This window comes from Chionomys nivalis, chromosome 23 (genome assembly GCF_950005125.1).
Source record: "Chionomys nivalis chromosome 23, mChiNiv1.1, whole genome shotgun sequence".
In the NCBI taxonomy this organism is placed as follows: Eukaryota; Metazoa; Chordata; class Mammalia; order Rodentia; family Cricetidae; genus Chionomys; species Chionomys nivalis.
The window spans coordinates 179447-204733 of record NC_080108.1 but is presented as its reverse complement, the minus strand read 5'-3'; the positions used below and the strand labels follow the sequence as shown (position 1 = coordinate 204733).

General features: G+C 41.2%; 1 protein-coding gene across 2 annotated transcripts in view; it reads left to right on the top strand.

The window, feature by feature from the left end:
- The window catches only part of C2cd3 (C2 domain containing 3 centriole elongation regulator), a 90159-nt gene that overhangs the window by 35901 nt on the left and 28971 nt on the right, over nt 1–25287 (top strand). The window contains exons 13-24 of one of the 2 annotated variants that reach the window (XM_057755858.1): nt 1299–1421; nt 2922–3410; nt 5030–5181; nt 7630–7876; nt 10658–10838; nt 13485–13668; nt 14681–14853; nt 16320–16443; nt 18261–18529; nt 19151–19240; nt 20168–20770; nt 23577–23915. In XM_057755858.1, coding sequence (XP_057611841.1) covers nt 1299–1421; nt 2922–3410; nt 5030–5181; nt 7630–7876; nt 10658–10838; nt 13485–13668; nt 14681–14853; nt 16320–16443; nt 18261–18529; nt 19151–19240; nt 20168–20770; nt 23577–23915 — 2974 coding nt within the window. The remainder of the gene's footprint in view (nt 1–1298; nt 1422–2921; nt 3411–5029; nt 5182–7629; nt 7877–10657; nt 10839–13484; nt 13669–14680; nt 14854–16319; nt 16444–18260; nt 18530–19150; nt 19241–20167; nt 20771–23576; nt 23916–25287) is intronic. The other variant, XM_057755861.1, reaches the window with a different exon arrangement.

Below are 25287 nucleotides of genomic sequence, written 5' to 3'. Positions count from 1 at the left end.
TGAGCTGGCAATGGTGGTACATGCCTGTGATCCCAGCAGATGGGAGGCAGAGGCAAGTCCAGGACAGACAAAGCTACAGAGGAAGACCCTATCTAAAAACAGCAAAATAAAAATATTTGTGAGCTGATAGCTCTTTGGAGGGCCTGTCATACAACTATATGGTTGTAATAAAATTAACTTGTTATATATTAGACCAGTGGTTCTCAACCTTCCTAATGCTGCAACCCTTTAATACAGTATTGTGGTGACCCTTGCCATAAAATTATTTCATTACTACTTCAAAACTGTGATTTTGCTACTGTTAGGAATTGTAATGTAAATATTTTATATGTGACACCCCCACCCCGCAACGGGTCGTGACCCACAGGTTGAGAACCACTGCATTAGATATTTAGTTGTTTCTTATTATTAACTACTTTTAACACATGTAATTTGTGTATAGTTTTTAATATGTTGTTATTTTTCTAGTGTAAATTCCAGAAATGGAATCACTGGAGCAAAAAATACAAAGCTGCTCATAGTAACTGCCAAATCTCCTTATGAAGACATGTTGGCGGTTTATTTTCCAGCCTGTTTATACGACAGCTTTGTTGTCTCAATAGCATATCACATGTGACTTCCTCAGTCTTACATTAGTCAAAGAATCTTACTGTAGAAAAACTAAATTTTAATAGAGAAAGATGCTTTTTGCGGCTTATAAAATCCTCTGTAATCTGTATTTTCTAGGGGAAATTAATAAAATCCAAAAGGGAAAGTAAAAATTGGCAGGATATGGTATTGACTGAGGTTTCTGTCCCGCCCAGTCCCACAGCCATTAAGTCCCAAAGAATCACACAAAGGTCTACATTAATTATAAACTGATTGGCCTATTAGCTCAGGCTTCTTATTAACTCTTATAACTTATATTAGCCCTTAATTCTTGCCTGTGTTAGCCACATGGCTTGGTACCTTTTTCAGCGAGGCTGTCACATCTTACTTGCTCTGTGTCTGCAGACTAAACTTTGCTTTTTCCAGAATTCTCCTGTACTCATTGCCCTGCCTCTACTTCCTTCCTGTTTGTCCCGCCTGTACTTCATGCCTGGCTACTGACCAATCAGCATTTTAATGAAAAATAGTACAAGTGATAGGATAAAAGACCGTTGTCCCATAGCAATATGGTAGCATTATTGGTCACATCATAGTGGAGCTTTGTACTTCATAAAGCACTGTTCTCTCACAAGCCACCACAGGCTTCATGTCACTTCAGTTAAAGTCCCCCATGGCTCCTTCTTAAGCTTTTTCTTTCCTTATTCTGTCAGCCAGAAGCCGTTGGATCTGCATCTTTTCCTTTGCGAGCTGTCATTCAGTCCGAGCTGCTTTCTTTCAGTAACCAGCTTCCAGTGCAGCAAGAACATGGCTCGTCTGCACTTGGCCCCCTCCAGGTACGTGGGTGTACATCCAGAAAGACACGGCTATCTCCTGAACATAATATGGCTGCAAACAGGGAAAGGAAGGGTCTGCAGTTGGGAGGCTTCTGTTGAAGAGCAAGAGTGCCTGGAAGGCAGTAAGTACGTACAGTAGTGCCTGGGAGGAAGCAGGAGATGGACAGACGAGCCCTCTCTGAGGAGCTGATGTCTGAGGTGATAGCTGAAGAAAAAGGGAAGAAAGCAAAAGCACATATAAAAGCCCTAAGGATTGTTCCCATAGGATAGCAAGCAAGAGTCAAATGGTAGAAAATAGAGTTATACACACTGGTAAGAGTGAAATTCAGATCCTTTTAGGTTAAGGCAGTGTTTAAATTTTGGCCTTGTGACCCCAGGAATTTTTTCCAATTCCCTTTAAACTGAAAGAGTTCTTTAGCCCTCCCTATTTTAATAATTTTAGTAATGTTTAAGATAAGCCAGTTATTTATTCTGTAGACTGCCCCTCTACTGGTTCACCTAAGTATTTTTTTATTTTGTTTCATTTTTTGAAAGAGGCCTTCATTATATAGTCTGAAATTCTTTTTTTTTTTTTTTTTTTTTTTTTTGGTTTTCCGAGACAGGGTTTCTCTGTGGCTTTGGAGCCTGTCCTGGAACTAGCTCTTGTAGACCAGGCTGGTCTCGAACTCACAGAGATCCGCCTGCCTCTGCCTCCCGAGTGCTGGGATTAAAGGCGTGCGCCACCACCGCCCGGCTGAAATTCTTGATCCTTTACTTCAGCCTCCCCAAGTTGAGGAATGACAGGTGTGCTCTAACTAACTCAGCCTCAATCATGGTTTTAAGATAATTATAAAATGGCAGTTTCTTTTCTGTTGTTGTTTTTTAGATAGGGTCTCACTATATAGGCCTGGCTGTCCTGGAACTCACCATGTAGACTAGGCTGACCTTGAACTCACAAGGGGTCTGCCTGCCTTTGCTTCTCAAGTGCTAGGGCTAAAAGGGTGCGCCACAACACCTGGCTTAAAATGGTGATTTCTGGCTTCATGTTCCTCGTGAAACTTGGAGCTTTATCCATTATGTCCTTGCTCTACCACAGAGATGTCCAGCTCTGAGCATTTATTGATGGACATTATTCTGTATAATGGTGAAGAGGAGTTACTGTCCCTTACCGGGTTAATTTTGCATTAGTGTGAGCTGACAGATTCTCACCTTATTCACTAGGTTATATGATCCGTTGCTGTTACTAATTCTGACTTGGCCAATAGGAGCTTCTTCAGCTGGGGTCTGTGTCAATTGCACGTGTCCTTTTCTTAGCATTTCCTTATCTTCTCTTACAAAATGATTTTACAGGTCATCATATATTGGTAAATAATCTGTCTGGCTCCTCTTGGTCTGGGAGGTTGACGAATATGTTAGTATTTGAGGATGGAGGAATGTATTTTTAAGTTTGCTGTCAGCTCCAGAATTCCGATTCTAGTCCTACGAGGCATTCTCACTGACTCTTCTCCTTTTGTCTTCAAGGTCACCATGGAGCTTGTTTTAGGCAACAAGGATTTCACTGGTGTCAGTGCTAAGTTAAGCAGCAGCACCCAACATACTCCACTTTCTTCTGCTACAAGTCCAGATATGGCACGAAAAACACTCCAGGATACGACCTGCACCCAAAACCCACAGAACTCAAATCAAATTCATGAGGAAACTGCAAGGAAAACACAAAATTTAGTGCTCCCCAACCCGAAGTCAGCAAACCCTGTATCCTCAAATTCTCCAGATGTCATGACTGTTCGGCATCACAATTTAGTACATCAAACCAATGGGTCAAGCAAAGAAAGTGCCTTACTATTACATGTGCTGTTGATGGTGCCAGATGGGAAAGACTTTGTTTCTGGAGAGCCGGAGAAACCACCACCGTGCAATGTGTACTTAAAGTGCAAGCTCTTCCGCACAGAGGAAGTCACCACATCTGCCATCTCGTGGGGCACGGCGCAGCCTATCTTTAATTTTTCTCAGGTAGCTTTGTGTGTTTCCTGTCCATTTGTGTTTTGTGGGGGCAGGAGACAGATGTATATTAAGTGTACTCTGCATACTGGAAGAAGCTTTGGCAGCTGTCTGGTGTGCTATGTTGTTGTAGGAGCGATGTTGCCCAAAGTTTTGATCTCTGCTTGTTTTGTTGTCTCTGTTTGCCCAAGTTCTAGATTCTCTTCCTTTCTGCTTCTTTTAAAAGCATCAGGTAAAGTCCTCAACTCCCCAGCTTTCTCCTGTCTCTAAGTTCTTCAGTTTTTTAGTTATGTATTTCCTCTCATTTATTCTCTATTTTAATATCCGTATCTTGATTCTTATGTAGAATTTAGTTCTTTAGTGCTGACACTGATGATTGAACCTAAGACCTTGTGCGTGTTAGGCAAGTCCTACACCACTGAGCTACACCCACAACAAGCCACTCTGGTTTTTTTCCTGACTTAACAGCTGATCGCTTTCAGTCTTAAGACCAAGAGAAAACCTAGCTTATCTTCCTTGGGAAGGGTTGAATACGTTTGGCAGGCAGCCCTCCATTGGGAAAAGGTGGAGACTGCAGTACACTCCCTTTTAAGTGTTAAGCTCCCACAATTAGAATTCTTGTCTCTCTGTTCTCCTGTGGACATATGGATTCTCACAGCTTCATCTTCATTCTGTGAAGGTAACTTCCAAATCAATACTTCTGTGTAAGTCAGACATTTCCCTCCAGGGTCACCTCTCTGATTGTTGGCTGGACATCAGCACCTGGGTGTGTCTATAGCACCTTTTACACTAGCATTGCCTAGCCTATATCAGATATTCTGTAAGAATGTGCAAATAAGAATTCAAAGATGTCCTACCACTTGAGGTTCTTCAAATTGGTGGCCTCTTGCCACTACTATTAATTTAATGGAGCTACCCTTAACTGTTAATCCATACTGCAACTACCGGCTAGCTTTATCTAGAATAATTTTAAATGAAAAATCCAGATGAATAGATGGCTTTGCTATTTGTTATGACACATATTAAACAGAGGAGGTTTTTGGTTTTTTATTTGTTTTATTAAGTGTTGTCTAGGCACTGGATTGGCAACCCTTTGATAAAGGATTCAAAGCTCTTTCTCCAGGCTGGAAAGATGACTCTTGATAAGAACGTGTAGTTTTCTTACAGAGGATCTGAGTTTGGTTCCCGGCACCCACATCAGGCAGCTCACAATAGCCTATAACTTCCAGGCCTCCAGCCTCCATGCATATACCCAAACACCGACGATACACACATACACTTAGTTAAAAATAACATGTCTTCCAGCAGGATTTAAAAGTGATCGCTTTACCTGAAGAAAGGTTGGGTGAGTTTGGTAGGCACCATATTTGACATGCCTGACAACTTGCTCTGTGTCCCTTCATGGACCCTGTCATCAGAGAGAGAACTCCTACTGGTTGGTAGCTGTCTTTTGTATGTGTTATTCTCTTACAGTAGACCGTGTTTCTGTGAGGATACAGACTGGATTGTATTTTAATATCTTCAGCATAGTACTGTGTATGCGCATGGGCTTTCAGTCAACACTTGTTGAGTAAAAGTACTAATTAATTGTTTCAGTGGTGGAAATTCTTTTTCCTGATTGTTCTCCCCAGGTGATTCCCGTTTCAGTGTCTTCCAGATACCTGGAAAGACTTAAGAACAATGTGATGATAATTGAAACTTGGAACAAGGTGCGGAGCCCAGGACAGGACAAGCTGCTCGGGCTGGTGAAACTCCCTCTCCATCAGTTTTACATGTCATTCAAGTAAATAGGAGTACTCTTTATTCTTCATCTCTAACTTCATATAGACTGAAGATGAATTCTTTGAGTATACAAGCTTGAGTAGAATCTCCCAAAGGCCTTTCTTATGTTCACAAACTTTCTGCTCTTTGTTCTTTTGTAAAGCTGACACACAGATCCTACTTCTCTCCGTTTCGGGAGTTTGTTAAGAGCCTTAGGACTTTAAAGCATTTGATTTCATAGCAACCTCTGATGCATTGTGTAGAAGAGTGATTAGAAATTCAGAGGAATTAATTATGTGTTGCATACATTGTAAGAGTAGAACCAGGCTTATAACTAGATAGCCTGGCTCTGGGGTCCACTCTACTCAAAAACTCTACTGCCAGAGTTAGCCTTCCAGCTAATGGTTGACTTCTCCATCATGAAATGTCAATGTGGTTCGTAGCAACTGTTCTCAAGATTCCTGTAACAAGTTAACAAGTTGAGATTTGCTAACTATATGTACATCTTTTTAATAACTAGTAAAACCCTGATTAACTTGGTTACTTTAAATCTACAAACTTCCTTTTCTGTTTGATTCAAAGGGCAGATTTTTAATTGCTTTAGCACTAAGCATGGCTCTGTTGTAAATTTTACAGTCAACATTTTTATGTGCATTATCTCACTAGAGCTTCATTGTAACCTCATGAAGTGTTATCATGGTCCTTATTTTACAAATGAAGAAAGTTGTCCTGTAACTTTGAGAGTTCATTGTCTCTGGCTTCTTTTCCCTCATCTCTAAAATGAGGATGATACTGGGTCCACTTTCTCACTTGTGGAGCAGTCATGAGGATCTAGTGAGAAAATGCATGCGTTTGCCTTGCAGGAATAGATAGGTAAGTATTTATGATGGTAACAAGGCTGAGGAATACTGCTGAAACCATGGGTGTCAATATCTGTTCTAGCCTTTCAGCTCACTACCACCACTGCTAATACACACACACACACTACATACATCACACACACCACACCCACACACATCACCTCTTTTTAGTTGTGAAATTCATCTGATCTGTTATCCTCCCTTCGCTTCCCTTCTTATCCCAGTAGATCCCATCTTTTGCTTATCAGGTACAAAACAGCAGTAGCTACCAATAGCATTTACTGTGTACCAAGTACCTTAGTTGACTTTTTATATGAGTTGTCTCAGTTTAGTCCTAACAACTCTTTTATAGAAGTCTCATAGCCTATATTTTACAAATAAGAAATCGGACTGTAAAAAGTTAAATTGGTGATTTAAGCCTATATAGCAAGTAAGTGACAGGACCAAGAGCCAGCCTGGTAAAAGAAAATTATTTGGGTTTACAATCAGATAGTTCAGGACTGAAGGTATAAATCAGTGGTAGAACAGTGTGATGATAAATAAGGGGCTTGGGAGGTAACTCAGCTGGCACAGTGCTTGCTGCAAAAGCATGAGGACCTGAATTCTATTCCCAGTACCATTGCATGCATTTGTAAACCCATCACTGTGTGCGTAGAAGCAGGGGAATCCTGGAGCTTCCTGGCTAGCCAGTCTTTGCCGGATTGATGCTTCAGGTTCAGTAACGACCTTATCTCAAAATAATATCAATCAAGGAAAAGCTTGACAACAACCTCCAGGTTCCATGTGCACGTGCAGACATATGTGCATGCTCCCAAGCTACACGTGCATACATAAATTAGTTAAAACTAAAAAATAATCAGAAGAGTCAGTAGTTGAATCCTAGTTCAACTTGAATCCCTGCTGGCTGTGTAGCCTTAGCTAAGTTACTTAACCTTTTGAATAAGATTTTCTTGACTAGCCGGGCGATGGTGGCGCACGCCTTTAATCCCAGCACTCGGGAGGCAGAGGCAGGCGGATCTCTGTGAGTTCGAGACCAGCCTGGTCTACAGAGCTAGTTCCAGGACAGGCTCCAAAGCCACAGAGAAACCCTGTCTTGAAAAACCAAAAAAAAAAAAAAAAAAAAAAAAAAGATTTTCTTGACTGTTAATAATGGTTAATACCAACTTTTGCAGTGTAAATGGATTAAAAACACTATGAAATGCTTAGTGCTTCTGTGTGGTTAATGATTAGTAGATACCATTGGTACTGTTATCCAGATCTTACCTTTCAGACTGTGAGATCCACCTTTCTTAGTTGACCACATGGACTGTATGAAATAATGAAATTCAGCAAGTTCCCTCTGAAGTACTGTTCCATTGCAGACGGTGGACTTGGCACCACCATGGCACAAAGATAACCTGGACTCATTTGTAGCCCTGTACTTACTGCAAACTGAATTTTCCTGCCTTGTAATTTTAGTTTGGTTACTAACAGAATCATATTTTTAAAAGCACTAATTTATTTTCCTGGTTATCAATCAATTTCTGACAAACTGAGAAAATGAGCCAAGTAAGCAAGTCTGACATGACTGATAGTTGCTATTTGTTCATTCACAATGTCTTACTCCCTAGAGATCCCAAGATTTCTCGCCTACTGCTTGATGCCAGGTACCCAGTTGTTGCTGTCGACAGCTATATGCCTGTGATTGATGTGTTCTCAGGCCACCAAAATGGGAGCCTTCGAGTCTTTTTAGCCATGGGTTCTTCAGATCAGATAATGATGCTACAAAGATTAAAGAATGAAGAAGGAACACTCCCTCCCTTCAGCCCTAGGCCAGCCCATTTCCTGGACCAGCCACCTGTAGCATCTGTTCCTATGGTAATGACCTAACATTATGGTTCACAGAAAACTGTCTCATTTTCTCTTACACATTTTAGTGAAACCATTACCCAGTGAAAGGCTCCAGTAAACAGTATAACTTGCACTTACTTTATACTTACTTGTACTTAATTTTGTATGGGGAAGGTATGTGTGTGCATGCTCACATTATTTGTGTAAGTGCATGTGTATAAGTGCCAGTACTTAAACTCAGGTGTCATTCTTCAGGAGCCCTCCTTTCAGGCATGTGTGTGTGTGGTATATATGTATTTCGGTATGTGCACGTGTGTGCAGGTGGAGGCCAGAGGCCAGCACTGACTGTTCTCTATTGCTCTCTATCTTACTTTTTAATAATATTTTCATCTTATATGTAAGATGTCTCAATTGTATATACATATACATCTATGTACCATGTGTTTGTGCCTGGTGCCAGAAAAGGGCTTCGGACTTGAACTAGAGTTACAGATGTTGTGAGCTGTTGTAAGGGTGTGCAGATGAAACTCTGGAAGAGCATCCACTGCTCCTAACTACTGAGCCATCATTCCAGCCCTCTCTGCCTCTTTAGCACTTGGATTACAACCACAGCCCACCACACTAAGCCCTTTCCTCAGCCCCACAAGTGCTTGTTTTAAATCAGAAGAGTCATTGGTATTCTTCTCTTATATTTTAAATGTTCTTTATATCACTCTTAGCTCATTGAATTTATAAACAAAACCTAGGATTAGAAATACTGTTCATTGATAAAGAACTAACCTAGTATGCTGAGTATGTAGCTCAATTGGTACAGTGCTTGCCTAGCATTCATGAACCCTGTGTTTTGTCACCAAGACTCCACAAAGCCAAGTATCCATCATCCCAGCACTTGGAAGGTAAAGGCAGGAGACTCAAACACTCAGAGATATCCTTGGCTACGTAGTAAGTTCAAGGCCAACCTGGGCTGCATGAACATTTGTCTCAAAACACACATACACACACACACACTGAAGACTTTTGGAACTGGAGAGATTGCTTAGTGGTTAAGAGCACTTGCTGTTCTTGCAGAAGTCCCAGGTTCAGTTCCCAGCATGTGCATCAGACAGCTCATTACTCCCATAGCTCCATTTCTAGGGGATCCAACACCCTGTAGACATGTAGGTACATACATATACTTAGATACACAAACATACACGTAAAATATAAACAAATAAATCTTTAATAACTTACCTAATGTGTAAAAGACTCTGGTTTTGGTCTCAGTACCACAATAAATAAATAAATAAATAAATAAATAAATAAATAAATAAATAAATAAATAAATAAATAGAAGAAGAACTGTTTGGACAACTAGGTATTAATCCTCCAGTGTGCTAAATCATCTTGAGAGAGAGAGAGAGAGAGAGAGAGAGAGAGAGAGAGAGGAGAGAGAGACCCAAGTAAAAGACTGTAAAACCCCTGTGTATTGACGAAGTTGGTGTAGTAACAGTGAAATGCCTTGTTTTTCACTAATAACCAAGCAGTAATTTATTTTATACATTGCTGCACAATTGAAAAGGTATACTGGCCTACATTTCCATGTTTAGTTTTATAATATCTGTGTACCGTAAGTTTTGACATTTTTTTAGTAGGTGGTGAAACAGAATCAAAGTCACTGTATTAATTTTCAGGAGTCATAAGTTGCTAACTGAAAATTACATGAAAAGCACAGATAAATAATAATGTATAATATTCTCAAGTCTTTTCAGGTGGTGTTGTTCCTCAACTTGCAATATAGACTCAGAAATTATTAAATTCATACTGAAAGTTAGAACATGATTCTTAGGGTACATCCACAGAGGAAATTTTGCCTTTATGGCTGAATATCTACACGTCTGTGTCCCTCTTACACTGTCTTTCATCCAGTACTCCATCTGCAGGACAATTGTTAAGTTGCTCTAGTGCCATATGGCCAAATTTAACAGCTGCTAAGACTCTTAAGAGTGCTTCTCTGCCTCTTTTTTCTTCCAGGGATCAAATTTTAAGTTTTCTATTTCCCAAAGGAAGCTTTTTGAACCAGTATTGCTTACATATGTTTTTGGGCTTCAAAACAAATACTTAATGCAATCTTCTCTAGATTTATTGGATTTGTAGTTAGGTGTTATTTAAAACCAGTAGTCCCACTCTTAGCTGAACCCTGAATTCATCCTTTGAAAAGTTTTGTTAACTGGTTTCTAGTGTCTGCTGAGGCTGTGTAAGGTAGAGCTAAAGAACACTGGCTGCAGGGTCAGGGAGCTTGTGAGCCTGGCTGTAGTTAACAATCATGCATGTTAACCAGCTAATACAAAGGAAGTGTGGATGGAGTACCTGGCTCATGGTAAACAATAAGCACACTACTGTGGTTATGAAATAATACCCTTAGCAACCATGTGTTCACTACTTCCCCAAGTCTCAGCATTATCCGCAACTTATTTAGAAGTAATAACACCTGGTGCTTCAAACACATATTCTTTTTCCTATTAAGAAAGTATGCCCTATTCTGTGTTCTGAGAGCTTTTATCAACAACAGATGCTGAATTTTATCACCTTCATTTTCATCATTTGTTGAGAGTGAGACCATCCTCCTGTTTCACTCATGCACAGAATCTTATTTATGGACTTCCTAACATGACTCAGTCTTACAGTGTAGGGTAAATCCTGCTTGTTCTGCTTACACTGAGCAGTCGTGGGAGCTATACATAGATTTCTGTTAGGTTTCTTCATAGGCAAGCAAGGGTATTCTAAACAGGCTCGTCTTTAAAGCTCACCAGTATCTGTTTCATTTTGTAGCCGGAAGGCCAAGGAAACCGACTGATGGAGCACCACTTTGAGTTCCATGTGGTGATGGTCAAAGGGCTCGTGCCCCTTCAGACAACAGTCTGGGGAGAAGCAGATTGTTACGTCCAGTACCACTTTCCATTCCAAGACTCCCAACCCAGTGTGCTCCAAGGACCTGACTTCCTTGAAAATGGTAGGCTGGGAGACCGCATCTTCTCAATCATGCTTGAGTCTTTTATTGAACGTACTTAGGAACTGTGTTTTTCCTGAACAGAGTTGTCTGTCTTGTTAGTTTTTCCCAATCATACCTAGGGATAAAGTTATGTGGACATGTAACATAAAATATGGCCTAAATTTTCATTTTGTTTTTTAACTAACTACTTTTTTTTCACATGGTCATAGTATTCATAGTACGTTTTCATGTACATTAATAACATGGAGTAACATTCATGCACTTTACTTTTTCTTGGTGCACTTTGTTGTTTGTGTTGTTAGAAAATATGCCAGGGTTTCCCTAGTCTCTGGTTTTGGAAGGTTTCAACAAGGTTTCTCAAGCAAAGTGTCTTCCAGGTGTCTTCTGACCATTGTTTCGGTACTTCTATTGTAGAAACAAATAACAAAACTTGGATTCATATAATCTTTATTTTGATATGATTTAGATTTAAAGAATACTTATAAAAATAGTACAAAGAATTTCTGTGTATCCTTTGCTTAAATCTACCAGTCATTTACATATTAGTCCTTATTTACATGCTTACTCGTGTGTGTGTGTGTGTGTGTGTGTGTGTGTGTGTGTGTGTGTGTTGATATTTTGTAGTAGTCATGCTTTGTAAAGTCAATATGAATACTTTAGGGAATTGAAGATGCTGGACTATTGTTCCTGAGGAAAACATGTCCACATAACTATCTCATGTAGATCATAATCTTAAACCCGACAAACTACTATTTATTTATTTATTTATTTGTTTGGTTGTTTGGTTGTTTGGTTGGTTGGTTGGTTGGTTGGTTGGTTTTTCGAGACAGGGTTTCTCTGTAGCTTTGAAGCTTGTCCTGGAACTAGCTCTTGTAAACCAAGTGGGCCTCCAACTCACAGAGATCCATTTGCCTCTGCCTCCTGAGTGCTGGGATTAAAGCCATGCGCCACCACCACCCAGCCAAACTACTTTTCTAGGTAGATTCTGTTCTGTTCTTCTGCAAAAGAGAAAACAATCTTCAGAAGCATTAAGCAATTTGCATGGAACCAACTCATTAATAAGTACCAGATACAGTATTCCAACCCTGATCAAGCATGGTGGTACACACCTGTTAATCTCAGCACTTGGGAGTCTGAGTCAGGAGGATTGAGAGTTTAAGGCCAGCCTGGGATACCTTATGAGATCCCATCTCAGGAAAGAAAGAATGAAAGGGGAAAAAAAGATCTAGACAAAGAGCCAGAGTGTCTTTGACTATACTGCCTTACCCTTTCTATCTCCAGCTTATGATCATCTCCAAGAACTAACACAAGAATTCAGGGTTTTGCCTTGTTCTCATTTGATAGGAAGCAGTGTTCATCATTCTGCATGTCTGACTAGCAGATTCAGTATTACTTTAGTGTTCAAAGAAGGGACTTACATACAGAATATTTTACAAACTCTTAAAAACGTTTTTTTTTTAAAATCAGTACTCGGAATGTAGCTCAGTTGATAGAGTGCCTGCCTAGCATGTACAGAGAGAGCCCTGAGTTTGATTCTCAGCACCACATATAAGTCAGACATGATGATGCTCACCTGGAACCCAGCATTTGGGAGGTTGAAGCAGGGGGATCAGAAGATCAAGGTCATCCTTGACTGCATAGCAAGTTTGAGGATAAGCCTATGCTACTTGAGCCCTAGTTCAAAAATAAAGTAAAACTGAGGCAGGAGGATCATGTTCATGGTCAGTCTGGTCAACTTGGTATGAGACCATCTCAAAATAAGCAGTCTGGTGTTGTAGCTCAGCAGTTGTACTAGACCTAGCATATATAAAGTCCTGAGATTAACTCCTTTACCACCAAAAAACAAACAAAAACAAAAAACACTCTATTAGTCTCTTCTGGTGATACAACAAAATGTCGGGGGCTGGGACTTTCAGAAAATAAACAAGATCAATTTAGCTCCATTTTGGAGGTGACATTGATTTGGCCTCTACTGAGGACCCACTTGGCTGTGTCAGAATGATAGATAAGCCAAATCAGAAGGCTAGAAGGGCCAAGCCCATGGAATGGCATTACTTTATACAAACTTATTCTTGGAAGAACTTAGTCCAGAAGACTAGCATTAACCCTCCTGAGAGAAGTACCATCCGTGGCCTAAGCACTTCTCTCCAAATTCTGCCTCCTAAAGGTTCCACCACCTCACAAGATAGCCACACTAGGGACTGAGTCTCCAGCACTTGAAACTTGAGACAAATTATAGCCAGACATTTGGCGTCATCAATCTTTTAAAGAATGCAAATCTAAACCTTCATGAAAACTCTTACTCATAAAGACAGGTATAATTGTTTAAGAGACTAGTAATTGTTTGAAAGGATATGGAAAATTTGAATATTCATATACTGTTCACCAGAAAAGGGATCTGTTCAGTGTTACCATGGTACTTACTGTACCATAACCACAGAAATGCTAGGAGTAACCCAGCTCGAAGATGCAGGTTGTAGCAAATCTGGAAGCTACTATCTTTAATACCTACAAGGTGTCCATATCCTCATCTTTTCTCACAGAACTATCATGAGGATAGAATTAAATGCGATGTCTGTAAGTCAGTGTGCTGCAAATACAGCTGTTTCTGTGTTAGATATTCTCAACTGCTTTTCTTTCCCAAAGGAATTACTCTGAAGCCCTTTAGAACTTCAACCACACTGTGTGTCCCAGATCCCATCTTTAATAGTGAGCACCATCACTCTCTCCTGTTGCCAACTGAAGTTCCAGTGCAAAGGCTCCTGCTAAGTGCCTTCTCCTCTCAGGGTCTTGTGCCTGGAGGTGGAGTCCAGTTTGAAGTCTGGTGCAGGTACAGTATGGACAACCTAGTCCCCTTGCTTAGGAAGGAAATGCCCTGTCCTTGGTCAGGTGAAACTGTTAAAAGAAGCTAAGTAGGATGCCCTTCCTTGCTTTGTGTTCTTTATATTTGACAGTAGCTTGTGTCTGGGATTTATATGTTAGCCTCTCCTGAGCAAAGAGAAAAATTGCATTAGTGTTATTCCCTACTGTCCTTTATGCAGTGCATTCCCCATTTTTGGTATTCTCTTACCATTTGATTTACTTCAGGTCTTTATTATATGAGGCCTAACTACTCTAACAACCTTCCAGCTGTTCTCCTCACTTCTAAACTCACTTCTTCCCACCATTAGAAAAATAGTCTTCACAAATCATGAATCCACTTAATGTTACAATCACTGGTAGATTTCCAGAAAGAATGCTGGCCTGATAGTAGATGTGAACCTCGCCCGCGCATCTACACCTCTAGGAAACCTACTGAAATGATTAAGAGAGTACAAAGAAATGTAAAGGAAGGAAAAATAGGATCATAAACAATACTGTCACACGACAGAAATACTTTCTGCAATCAGGAAAAAATAGATCTTTAAAACCACCTAGCTCTGATGGTACAGCTTTATGATCTAAGAATGGATTAGTTTGACATGAAAAGAAAATAGAGTGGGTTCTAGCAGGTTCTCATTCTAGTGCAAATAGACTGTCATAGGCCTAGAAACACAGGTGAGTCATGGGGAAGAGGGAGACTGTCTCTCCTAGAGCCACCTGTGCTGCTCTAGGGTGGACGTTTTGAGAGGACCCAAGGCATATGCAGATCCTCATGCAGAAAGCTGTAGGTCATCCTGAGCTGAGGTAGGATTTATAAAGTTGTTTCCGTGTAATAGGCAGTATATCCTGCCAGTCCAGCCACCACCGTATACCACCAGTCCAGACAGCTGGGTTCCAAAGGTAACCAGCTACTGAGAACTGATCACTGGAGCAGCTGCGCTATTCTTCCAGCTGGCGTTTTGTGCTTTTGTGGTTTTCAGATACTATTATCCTAATGTAAGGGACCAGATGGTTGCCAAAGGAACCTTGCCATTATCAAGGATTTGTGCCATGGTAACCATGCAGCACCGTGAAGATGTGGGAATGCAGAACTTTAATCTTCCATTAACCTCCAGATTTGAGAACAGTAAAGAATTGAAGAACCAGCCATCAGGTAATTGAAGACTTTTCATCATTGTATATAAATATCCTTTTTCTTGTTGAATTAATTATTCTTCACTTGGGGTATTTACGCTTTTGAGTCTCTGATGAGAGCTGTGAGTTTCACCCTCTCTTAGAAAGATGAGTGTAGAATATATACTGCAAATTTTGCATGTAATTTTAGAAAACTCATAGTTCTGTGGACTCTGTATATATGATACTTGTCTCATTTTACCTTGAACACTTAAGCATTTAAAAAGCCCTGATAGCATAAATGCTAAGTAATTTATAGGTACCCTAGAAAATTATTCTAAGCCAACATGAGCAGAAGTAGGACTCTGGATGTGATTAGCTTGGATTGGAAATTGACTCTAAGGGAGATTAAAAAACTTTCTTTGGTGTGTGTGTACATACATATGTGCAGAGGGCACACCTGCCATGGAACATATGTGGAAGTTAAAATTATTTTATTTTATGTGTGTTTGGGTATTTGCCTGTCCATATGAATGTGAATCTAATGCATGAAGTACCCTCAGAGGTCAGAAGAGGACGTCAGATCCTTTGAAACTAGAATTATAGGCAGTTTGAAGCCTCCATATGGATCTAAGAACTGAAAGCAGGCCCTCTGCAAGAGCAACAAATGCTCTTACTGTTGAACCATCTCTCCAGCCACAGGAGAAGATTAACATTAAATTAGGGCCAACAGGATGACTCAGCCCCTGCTGCCAACTCTGATAACCTAGTCAGTCCCAGGACCCACGTGATGAAAGGAGAACGCCAGCTCCCTCATGTTGTCCTCTGACTCCTACTACAGACAGACAGACAGACAGACAGACAGACAGATAAATCTTGAAAGAGCTTAATTTGGCATTTAAATAGTATTACAAACTGATGGTTTCCAGAAAGGCAATTCAAACTGCAAAATTATCAGAATTAAGCCGGGCGGTGGTGGCGCACGCCTTTAATCCCAGCACTTGGGAGGCAGAGGCAGGCGGATCTCTGTGAGTTCGAGACCGACCAGCCTGGTCTGCAAGAGCTAGTTCCAGGACAGGCTCCAAAACCACAGAGAAACCCTGTCTCAAAAAACCAAAAAAAAAAAAAAAAATTATCAGAATTAACTTTCTAAGTCAAGTTACTGTGTGATACTTGTTAAAGTTTATCTGCTAAAACCAAAGGCTTTATCTTGCCTTTAAGATTACGTTGTTCCTCCTTAGCCCCCATGATTCAACTTGTTGAGTTCTTCAGTTCTTCTTAAAGCTATCTCTGGAATGAGGCTCTAGCATGGAAGACTTAAAAAAAAAAAAAGATAGTATATGATTTCGTGAAGTACAGTATACAACATGGACAGATCTCTTCTGTCACTCACTGTGATTGTGGTCATTGTCCTTCTGCCTCCCGGCTTGGCGCTAATGGTTTAGGAGAACAGAAATCCTTCTAGCCAACCTGGTAGATTTTTTTCTTCCTGCTCTCATTCGTCAGGTTTGCTGGATGTGGGTATGAGGTACCGACGTAGCCCAAGAACAACAGAGGGAGTTCTTGCTTCCCGAACCGTCTCCATCTCAGTCCAGATTATCAGAGCCTGTGGTCTGCAGGCAGCAGCCAAGTAAGTCCACCTCAGAAAAGTGCTTCTTAAACCTCTCTGTGGTGCAGTCTGCCCAGTGCATGCTCCCACCTGGGTGACTGACTGAGACCTTCCTGTGGTGCAGTCTGTCCAGTGTGATGCTCCCATGTGAATGACTGTCTTGTGAAAAATTTTCATTTCACTATGACTTTCTGTTAAGAAAGCATTTTAGAATTTCAGGAAATTGCATGAAGACTCTTGGTACTGTTATTGCAAATCCATTTCTTCACTTTGTAACACCTTAGCCCCCTCCTGCCATGATTATGCTCTGCACCCTCAAACCATGCTGTGTGCTTACGTCTATTCTTAGCATAGTGACTGATGACCTGTTAAAACTAACTCCAACCTTGACCATATGTCTATTAAAAAATAGCCACAGTCCCTGCAGTTTTGTAAGGGCCCATATCTGTTATATTTGTAACCTCTGCTTCCTCCGAAGCTCCAGCCACTGGTCTGCTTCTTGCTTCTGAACATATTAAGCACATTTCCCCTACTGATGTCCCTTTTCTGTTTATTCTGCTTCCTCTACATCTCCTTAGAGACTCCCAAGACGCTTCCTCTTCTTCATGCTCTCCTTTTGTCCTTTTGTCTGCTAGTCCCACCTAACCTCTACCTGTCCAGCTATTGGCCAGTCAAGTTTTTTATTAAACCAATCACAGTGACAAGGGCTGGAGAGATGGCTCAGAGGTTGAGAGCATTGCCTGCTCTTCCCAAGGTCCTGAGTTCAGTTCCCAGCAACCACATGGTGGCTCACAATCATCTGTAATGGGGTCTGGTGCCCTCTTCTGGCCTTCAGGCATACACACAGACAGAATATTGTATACATAATAAATAAATAAATAAATAAATAAATAAATAAATAAATAAATAAATATTTAAAAAAATCACAGTGACATATTCACACAGTGTAAAGGAGTATTCCAAAGTTGGGTCTACTGCTCATCACAACGTCAGAAAGTAATCCCCATAGAGAAGCAAAAGGCATCTTAGTTGAGAAGATGCCACTAAGGATGTATACCATCCAGCTGGGATTTGCTGATCTAGGAAAGGGCTCAAAGGAGCAAGACTTTGCTGCACTGGTTTTCTTCGTTTTATCTAGAAGGAGGGAAGGCAAGACTAGAGTCACATTTGAGCTCGTTAAGTTACAAAGGACATCCATTTTAGGCAGTGTGAGCCAGGAGTGTTAGGTTTACAGAGTGATCTTGCCTTTGGTGTGTTCTTAGATAAGCTTACAAAGAAGTCTAGTTTTTTTTTTCTCACTTTATCGTGGTGACAGAGTAACCTTATCCCAGCCCCTCAGGGCAGTTTTTAATCAGGTTATTTCTTACATTAAAACTTTAGAATTTCCCAGTATCAGTAGCAGTGGTCTAAGCAATTTTAATTGAGCATTTAAATTTAAAAGTTAGCATATTTTCAAGTTAGGGTAGGCTTATTTATATATAAATTATCTTTAGGTACTTCTGTATTAATATGCTAAATACATTATTAAATATATTATACGGAAGTTTTAGTATATATGATAACAAATTTTAGTATTTTTTTCCAGTGTCCACATTGTTACCCCATGAACCTCCTCAGTGTATACTCCTCTTTAGGGCCACTTTATGCGAATATCCCGACATACCAAGGTTATTATGAAAGCTCATTGTGGCATGGCCAAGATAGACAAGCCTAGATAGACAAGTGTTGTTAAGCATGCTCAGATCTTGTTAAAGTAGTAGAGCTATTTCCTGGGTGTGCAAGCTGATTTCTAATAATGTTGTAGTGTCTCCTTCTCACTCCTCTCTTGCCTCCTGCAGGGCTTTGGCTGAGCAGGAGCCTGCTGTACAGTTTAGTGCCACCGTCGGAGTCAATGCTTCTGTCACCACGCATCTCTCCTTCCTGCCCAAGGGGGAGCAGCGCCGAACCCGCCCTGTGGCCTGTTCCTTCTGCCCTGAGTTCTCCCATCACATTGAGTTCCCCTGTAACCTGGTGACTCAGCACTGTAGTGGAGAAGCCTGTTTCCTGGCAGAGCTATTGGAATATGCAGAAATTATTTTTGCAATCTATCATGAAAATACCAAGTCAGGTAAGCACTGAATGACTATCACTTTCAGAATCAAATGAGGCCCTGCTGTGGATGGTGTGTTCCTTCCTAGGTGATACCCTGAAAAACTGAAAAGTGGGGTCATAATCTTTGTTTGTTCGGTTCAGTTTTTTTTTTTTTTTTTTTTTTTTTTTGGTTGGTTGGTTGTTTTTTGAGACAGTTGTCTCAGTTTAATATCCCTGGCTGTCCTGGGACTCACTCTATAGACCAGGCTGGCCTTAAACTCACAGAAATCCGCCTGCCTCTGCCTCCCGAGTGCTGGGATTAAAGGTGTACATCACCGCATAATAATTACAACTTCTAAAGGGCATAGTGAAAATAAGCATGTGAAATATGTATACAAGAATGTAGAGAGAAACAGCAATTGTGTTCAGATGTTGATGGGTGAATCTAAGTAAAAAGTAGACATGTGTTCGTTAAGGTTTGCATACTTTCCCATATGCCTGCAGAAGGAAAGTCAGACTGACTAGGATGTAAGCAAGATAATCTCTGATATATCGGTTCAGCACTGATTCGTGTGTAGAAATGAGGTGTTCTAGGAGTATACTGTAAACAGGCCACAGTAGCCCACCAATAATTATTCATTTTTGTTTCACTTAACAGTCAGTGATATAGCCAGTATCCAGTCATGCAAGGATTATCTTCTTGGAGTAGTAAAAGTTCCAACAAAAGACCTACTGGTCAAGAGATCTGGTAAGGATCCTGAGAAATCACATGCTGATGCTGCCTTGATGAGGTAATCCTGTCCACCTCTCATGCAAAATACACAAGGAAGCCTGCCCCTAGAGACATGCTCTGAATGCACCCAGGTTCCTCAGAGTTCTCTCAGGCATTGGAAGGTCTGTCCCAAACACTGCAGAGGTCAAACTCACCCTACTCTAGGAAAGATGGTGCTGGTGATGGCTACAGTAGCCATACCTCTGCATATATAGCATGTTGTGAAATAATCATATTTCCTCAGGTTTATTTGAGCCTCAATGACAAACCTCTAGCAGGATACATTTGACAAACAAAAGACTCAAAGAAGTTGATTTGCAAAAACCCCACAGCTGTTGAGTAGCAGAACTTGAAATGTAGTTAGCATTCACCTGTTATTTTCACTCTCCTGTCCTCCACTACAAATAGAATGAAGATAATCATATAAAGGCATGGATGAATACATACAGCTATTTGTTCAGGAACTAGACCCCAGAACACTTGACTTTCTGTTCCATTCCTTTTCCTTCGCACTAGCAATGCCATGATAACATTTCATTTTTCTCTAGCACTTTAACCATTGTTTCATTCATCAATTATAACAACTTTGGTAAATAAGAGCAGTGTGAATTTACCCATGTGCACCATATAGAAATGAGAAGAGAGATTAATGATTTATGCAGAATAAACCACTGGTTTGGGGTCTCAATCAAAGAAAGAACTCAAATCTTCCAATTCCTGCCTTATCCTTCCTATCTGATCGCATTGCCTCTCAGTGATGAGAGAAAGACTGGCTCCCAACTCATGTGGGTATGTTTTCTATTCAGCATTGGGCCGGGGGAGTGGGGGAGTTTGAATTATAAAGAGGATGTGTGTTTTCTCTTTGAAGACAAGGATTAAAAGTCTTTTCCTTTTCCCAACAAGGGATCACAGGATGGTATCCTGTCATTTTGCCAGAAGATGAAGGCCTGCCTCAGGACCTGGAGTATATGCAGAAGATTGTAGGAGGCCTGGAGCTTTCTGTTTCCTTCACACATCCTGGAGATAGAGAGCGGGTATTGGAAGCTGCTGAGCTGTTGGGCTGGACCTTTAACAACAGCCTGAAGGATCTTGTCAAGATGGAAGAAGAGGTGCCAGCCACTGTCACCATCTCCACCCCACGACTCTGGCTTCCTGTCCACTGTGTGCTGCTCGCTGGCCACAAGAACATTCATAAGAATACATACTGCTATCTTCGCTACAAACTGTACACTCAAGAAGCCTTTTGGACCCCTCTTCGGAAGCCTAAGGAATCTACAAGCAGAAACCAGGTCCTGATCACTTTCAAGGCATCCAAAAGAGCAGAAGTCACTCGGAGCCAGTCACTGCTTTGGTACTTCAGGGAAGAAAAGTTAGAGATCCAAGTGTGGCGAGCTTATGGCAATGACAATTTAGAGAGGCCACACCAGACTGACAGCTGGATCGGCTCAGCCTATGTAGACCTGTCCAGACTTGGGGAAAAATCACCAAGGACACTAACTGTCAGTGGTGAGTGAACATTCAGGGCTAACTCTTTGTTTGGGTACCATCTCTCAGCGTAAGTTCATCAGATCTGAACACATACTATAGTACCTATATTATCATAAGCACTCAGTTAACGTGTAGAACGAGGTTGAGTGAATCTCAGTGACTACATTTAACATGTGTAAGAAGAGCCTGTGTGATCGCTCATCAAGGGTGATGGTTTAGCTCCTAATTGGAAAGAATACCTGCCAATGATATTCTTTTCTCAGAATGTTTCTCAGAATATTCTCCCTCTCTGCTGAGCACATGTTGGAACTGTAAAGAGAACTGCATGGTTCTAAACTGGTGCGTAAGGCAGAGTGGAAACGTTACATTTTACAAATGGAATGCACTGTGTCCTTTTGTTTCAAGCATTCATTGGTGCTTATTGCATATATATTAGCCCTGGGAACTCAAATATGAGTAAGAATTAGTTCCTAGCCTAATTGTGTTTATACTCTAATAAAGACTACAACCATAAACAATGAATGTGAAGTATAAGAACTAAAAAGAGTGTGTTCTCAGTGGTTTGATGGGACTGTGAGGGTTCGTGGTCCTTAAAGTTGATCAAAGGACAGAATCTCAGCCAAAATGATTTGGGATTTAGGAGCAAGCCAGGGAAAGGGGAAAAGAACAGTGCTTTTGTTTGAGACAAGGTCTCTATACATAGCCCTGACTGTCCTGGAATTCACTATGTAGACCAGGCTGGCCTCAAACTCACAAATATTCACCTGCCTCTGCCTCCAGACTGCTGGGATTAAAGGCACGTGCCAGCATGCCTGGCTAAGAAAGATTCTCTAGAGATACAGAGGTGTGGAGCAGTTAGGTATACTGCAGATGTTGTAAGTGACCTGGACCAGCCAGGTCTCAGGGAACACAGGTTACAAAGCACTGCGATCAGAACAGTGGTCAGGAGAACTAGTCTCATCAAACCAGAAGCATTTGGTCTTTCTTCTAAGAACTGTGAAAAGTCATTACGGTGGACTTTGGATAGAGGAGTCATAGAGCTTTGCATTCTAGAAAAGTAGGTGTAGTGACTGTGATGTGGCATGAATTGAAGGTAGCCAACTAAGTTCTTTTTCGTTGTTGCGGCTCATGTCACATAGCCCAACATCACCTTAAATTCACTGTGTAGCCAAGGACCACCACGTCTTGTCTCTTGTGAGCCTGGCAAGCACTCCACCTGCTGAGCTCACAGCAGCCCCTGACTAGCTTCTTTTCAGACATGACTCAGTTTAACACTCCTGTAGAGTAAAAGAAATGAGGGCTTGACTCTGTTTTCTTCAGCTTGGCTTCTGCTCCTCTGATCCTTGGGGGTTTTGTTTTGTTTTACTCTTGCTGTTGCTATGTGGTTTTGGTGTGGGTGCAGGTTTTTTGTTTGCTTGGTGTTTTAAAAACAAGGTTTTAAGATATATCCTATGTTGGAGCAGAATTTGTGATGTATCTCAGACTGGCCTTGAACTCACAGTCCTCCTTCAGCTTCCCAGGTGCTGGGGTTATAGGCCTGAGGTTCTAACCTGTGTTGGACAGACAGCCCAATCTAAAAAAATAAGAAATGAGTTAATCTGGGTGATTGTCCAAATTCTTGGGTTCCTTTTGGACCCAGTAGATGTAAGTCTGGCCCTATGAAGTATCTGTTCAAATGCTACATGACCTATTTTATCTAGCCCAGTTCAGGTCACTTCATAGAAGCTACAGAAAAGGTTTTTGAAGTGAGCCAGGCTCACTTGATCTAACTTTTTTTTTTAGATAGACTTTTAACTTCACTACTGAAGAAAATAGATCTGGAACACAGAATATAGGTCAAGGGTCAGAATTCCGTCACAAAGGCTCCTTTTTTATTACGTTTCCAAAGAGACTATTAAACTTTTCAGATTGTGTCTGTCATATGTTTCCATATCACACTACTGTAAGGTTTGTATCCACTTAAACAAGAGCCTTATACATTTAATCTGTTTGTTAAATGTGTTATCCCCATCACTCAGCTATCCAACCTGTTTCCATATGAGGGTAAGGACGAACTGGGTTGCATGTGGGCATTTTTCCTCTCATAATGATTGTCATTTTCTGCTTGCAAGAGTCATGGTAATTTGTACAGGAAGAAAAGAGGCAAAAAAAAAAGTTGTCTTACTGCCATCTATGACAGTAACATCTTTTTCCTTGAATAGGAATGAATCTAGCAAAAAGATCCAGAAGGAATTATTGATGCCTTCTACTCTAAGTAAAATCTCAGTTTAAGATCCAGCAAGCCAATGAAGTTGAAATCCACTGATTATCGGGAGAATGATGCTGGCAGCTCCATTGACCCCTCTGAAATTCTCGCACAGAAAAGACACAGCTGTTAGTACCCTTAGCCTCCCCTCCTCTGCTGTCGCCTCCTGCCTCCCCTCAGTGAACCCTGGGGGGGGTGTTGCCAGGTCGTACTCAGATGGTAAAGAGGCTGATGTGAGCACTGGATAGCTCCCCAATGGGAAGAGATCTAAGAGTAGAAGCCTGTGTGCATGCAGAAGAGAAGATGGGCTCCTCTTGTCCTTACCTGGTGCCCCTTGTTGTGAATTCTCTCTATAGCAATTCTGCCTGACTGCAAAGTATTTGGTTGTGGCTTCAAATCAGAAATGTCACCATGTAATATTGGATATAACTGGACATTGTAGGAGCAGAGACAAAATTTTTACATATACCAACTTCAGATTCTTTTTGGAAATTGGTGTGTTGAGACCTGTGGTCCCATAAGCAGCCCTCGAGAGATGTTTTCTGTCACCCAGGTTTATTTGCCTCCATTCTCTTGCAGGTGTGTATCCTCTGTTTGGAAGAAATGCTTCCGACCTCTCGGGAGCTGCCTTGCGAATTCATGTGGTTCTTTCCCCTCTTTCCCCTCTCACTGAGCCCACTCGTGATCTGGACTCCATGGACTGCAGCAGCCACAGTGAGTCTGAGCAACTCCCCAGAAAGAGCGATGAGCTCCAGCTGTCTCCACCCTGTGCCCTCCAGAAGACTCCGGCCTCCACCCAGGTCAGCTGCAACAGCGCTGCAGCTGAGGTGTGCCCTGCCCAGGAGGGCCCTTCTGAGTTGGAGGGGACTTTTGCAGTCAGCATCCTGGTGGAGAGAGCCATGCACTTGAGCTTGAAAGGTATGCTCTGCAGGCTTACCCAAAAGCAGGCGTCCAGTTCCCTGCGGTGCTCTCTGTCTTCACAGAGCTTTCAGATTATGCCAGGACCTACAAGGATGGTTAATCTTCTTCGTCGATAATTATATTTTACAAGCCTAAAGGTTGAAGTAACAAGAAAGCCTTTCTGAGGTTAAAGCCAAATTTGCCAATTGTATAAATGCTGCAGATCATAAACTGCTGTCCAGCAATCCAGGTGTCACCTTCAGTGCATCTCTCTTCCTTATCCACCATCCAGTATCCACATCAAATAAATAGTTCTCTTCTTTAAATGTCTCACAACCTCTTCCTCCTCCTCCATTCTGCCCACTTAGGTCCTCAGGGGGTTCTTAGCACTAGGACTATGACTAGGGGTTACTAGCACTATGTCCCCAGGAGATTTATAAGGAAAACTGGGAGTTGGTGATGCTAGATAGAAAAAAATTGTATTAAGAGCAATGCCTACAATGTTGACAGCCACAGAAATCACAATCATTATGTGTCATTGTAGGATCTTAGAATATTGTTTTATTCTCAACAGTTATTTGAACTTATAGCACTTATGGGCTACATCTAGGTCTTACTAATAAAACGTGTACTTTTATAACACTGAGTTCTAAGTTTTGATAGCTACAAGTATACTTAGATTTCTTTATAGTCCTAGGTGTTTTGCAACATGCATTTTTAAAGAAATACTGTTAAAGAAGTCCAAACACTTTACCAAACTGCAAAGGAAAACAATCTCCTCCTTACCTTCGTTCGCCTGGCATCACCACTAAGATTTTTGCTTTACTGTTGCCTTCCCTCTTTAGGCTGTATGTCTGGCCAGCAAATCTGACCTTGTCTCTCCATTGGTTACACAGTGAAACCCTGTCTCAAAAAACAAAACGTAGCATCTTTGAGACCAATACAGTGGCACATGCCTTTAGTCATAGCTACTCAGGGGGCTGAGGCGGGAGAATTGCTTGATTCCAGGAGTTCAGAGCCACGTGATCAACATAGCAAGGCCCTGTCTGAAGAGAAAGTCAGCCTCGATAATCTTATTTATGCTCTTATACAAGACACGAGACAGCTGAAGAACAAAGGTGAAATGCCTTGAGGCAATGTGCACTACAACTGGAGAACAGATGTTCTGCATTGTCTGTCTCTCTCCTCAGATCAAACCAAATCTGACTCAGGTTGTGCACATTTGGCACAGAAATGTCAATTAATGCTAAATTCATAGAACCATACTATCTTTTTATTTTTAACTCTTTATATTGTGTGTATCCCTGCTTGTATGCACATGCCACAATGCACATGTGGAGGTCAGAGGATGTTGGGGAAGTGGGTCCCACCTCCTACCGTGTTGAGGGAG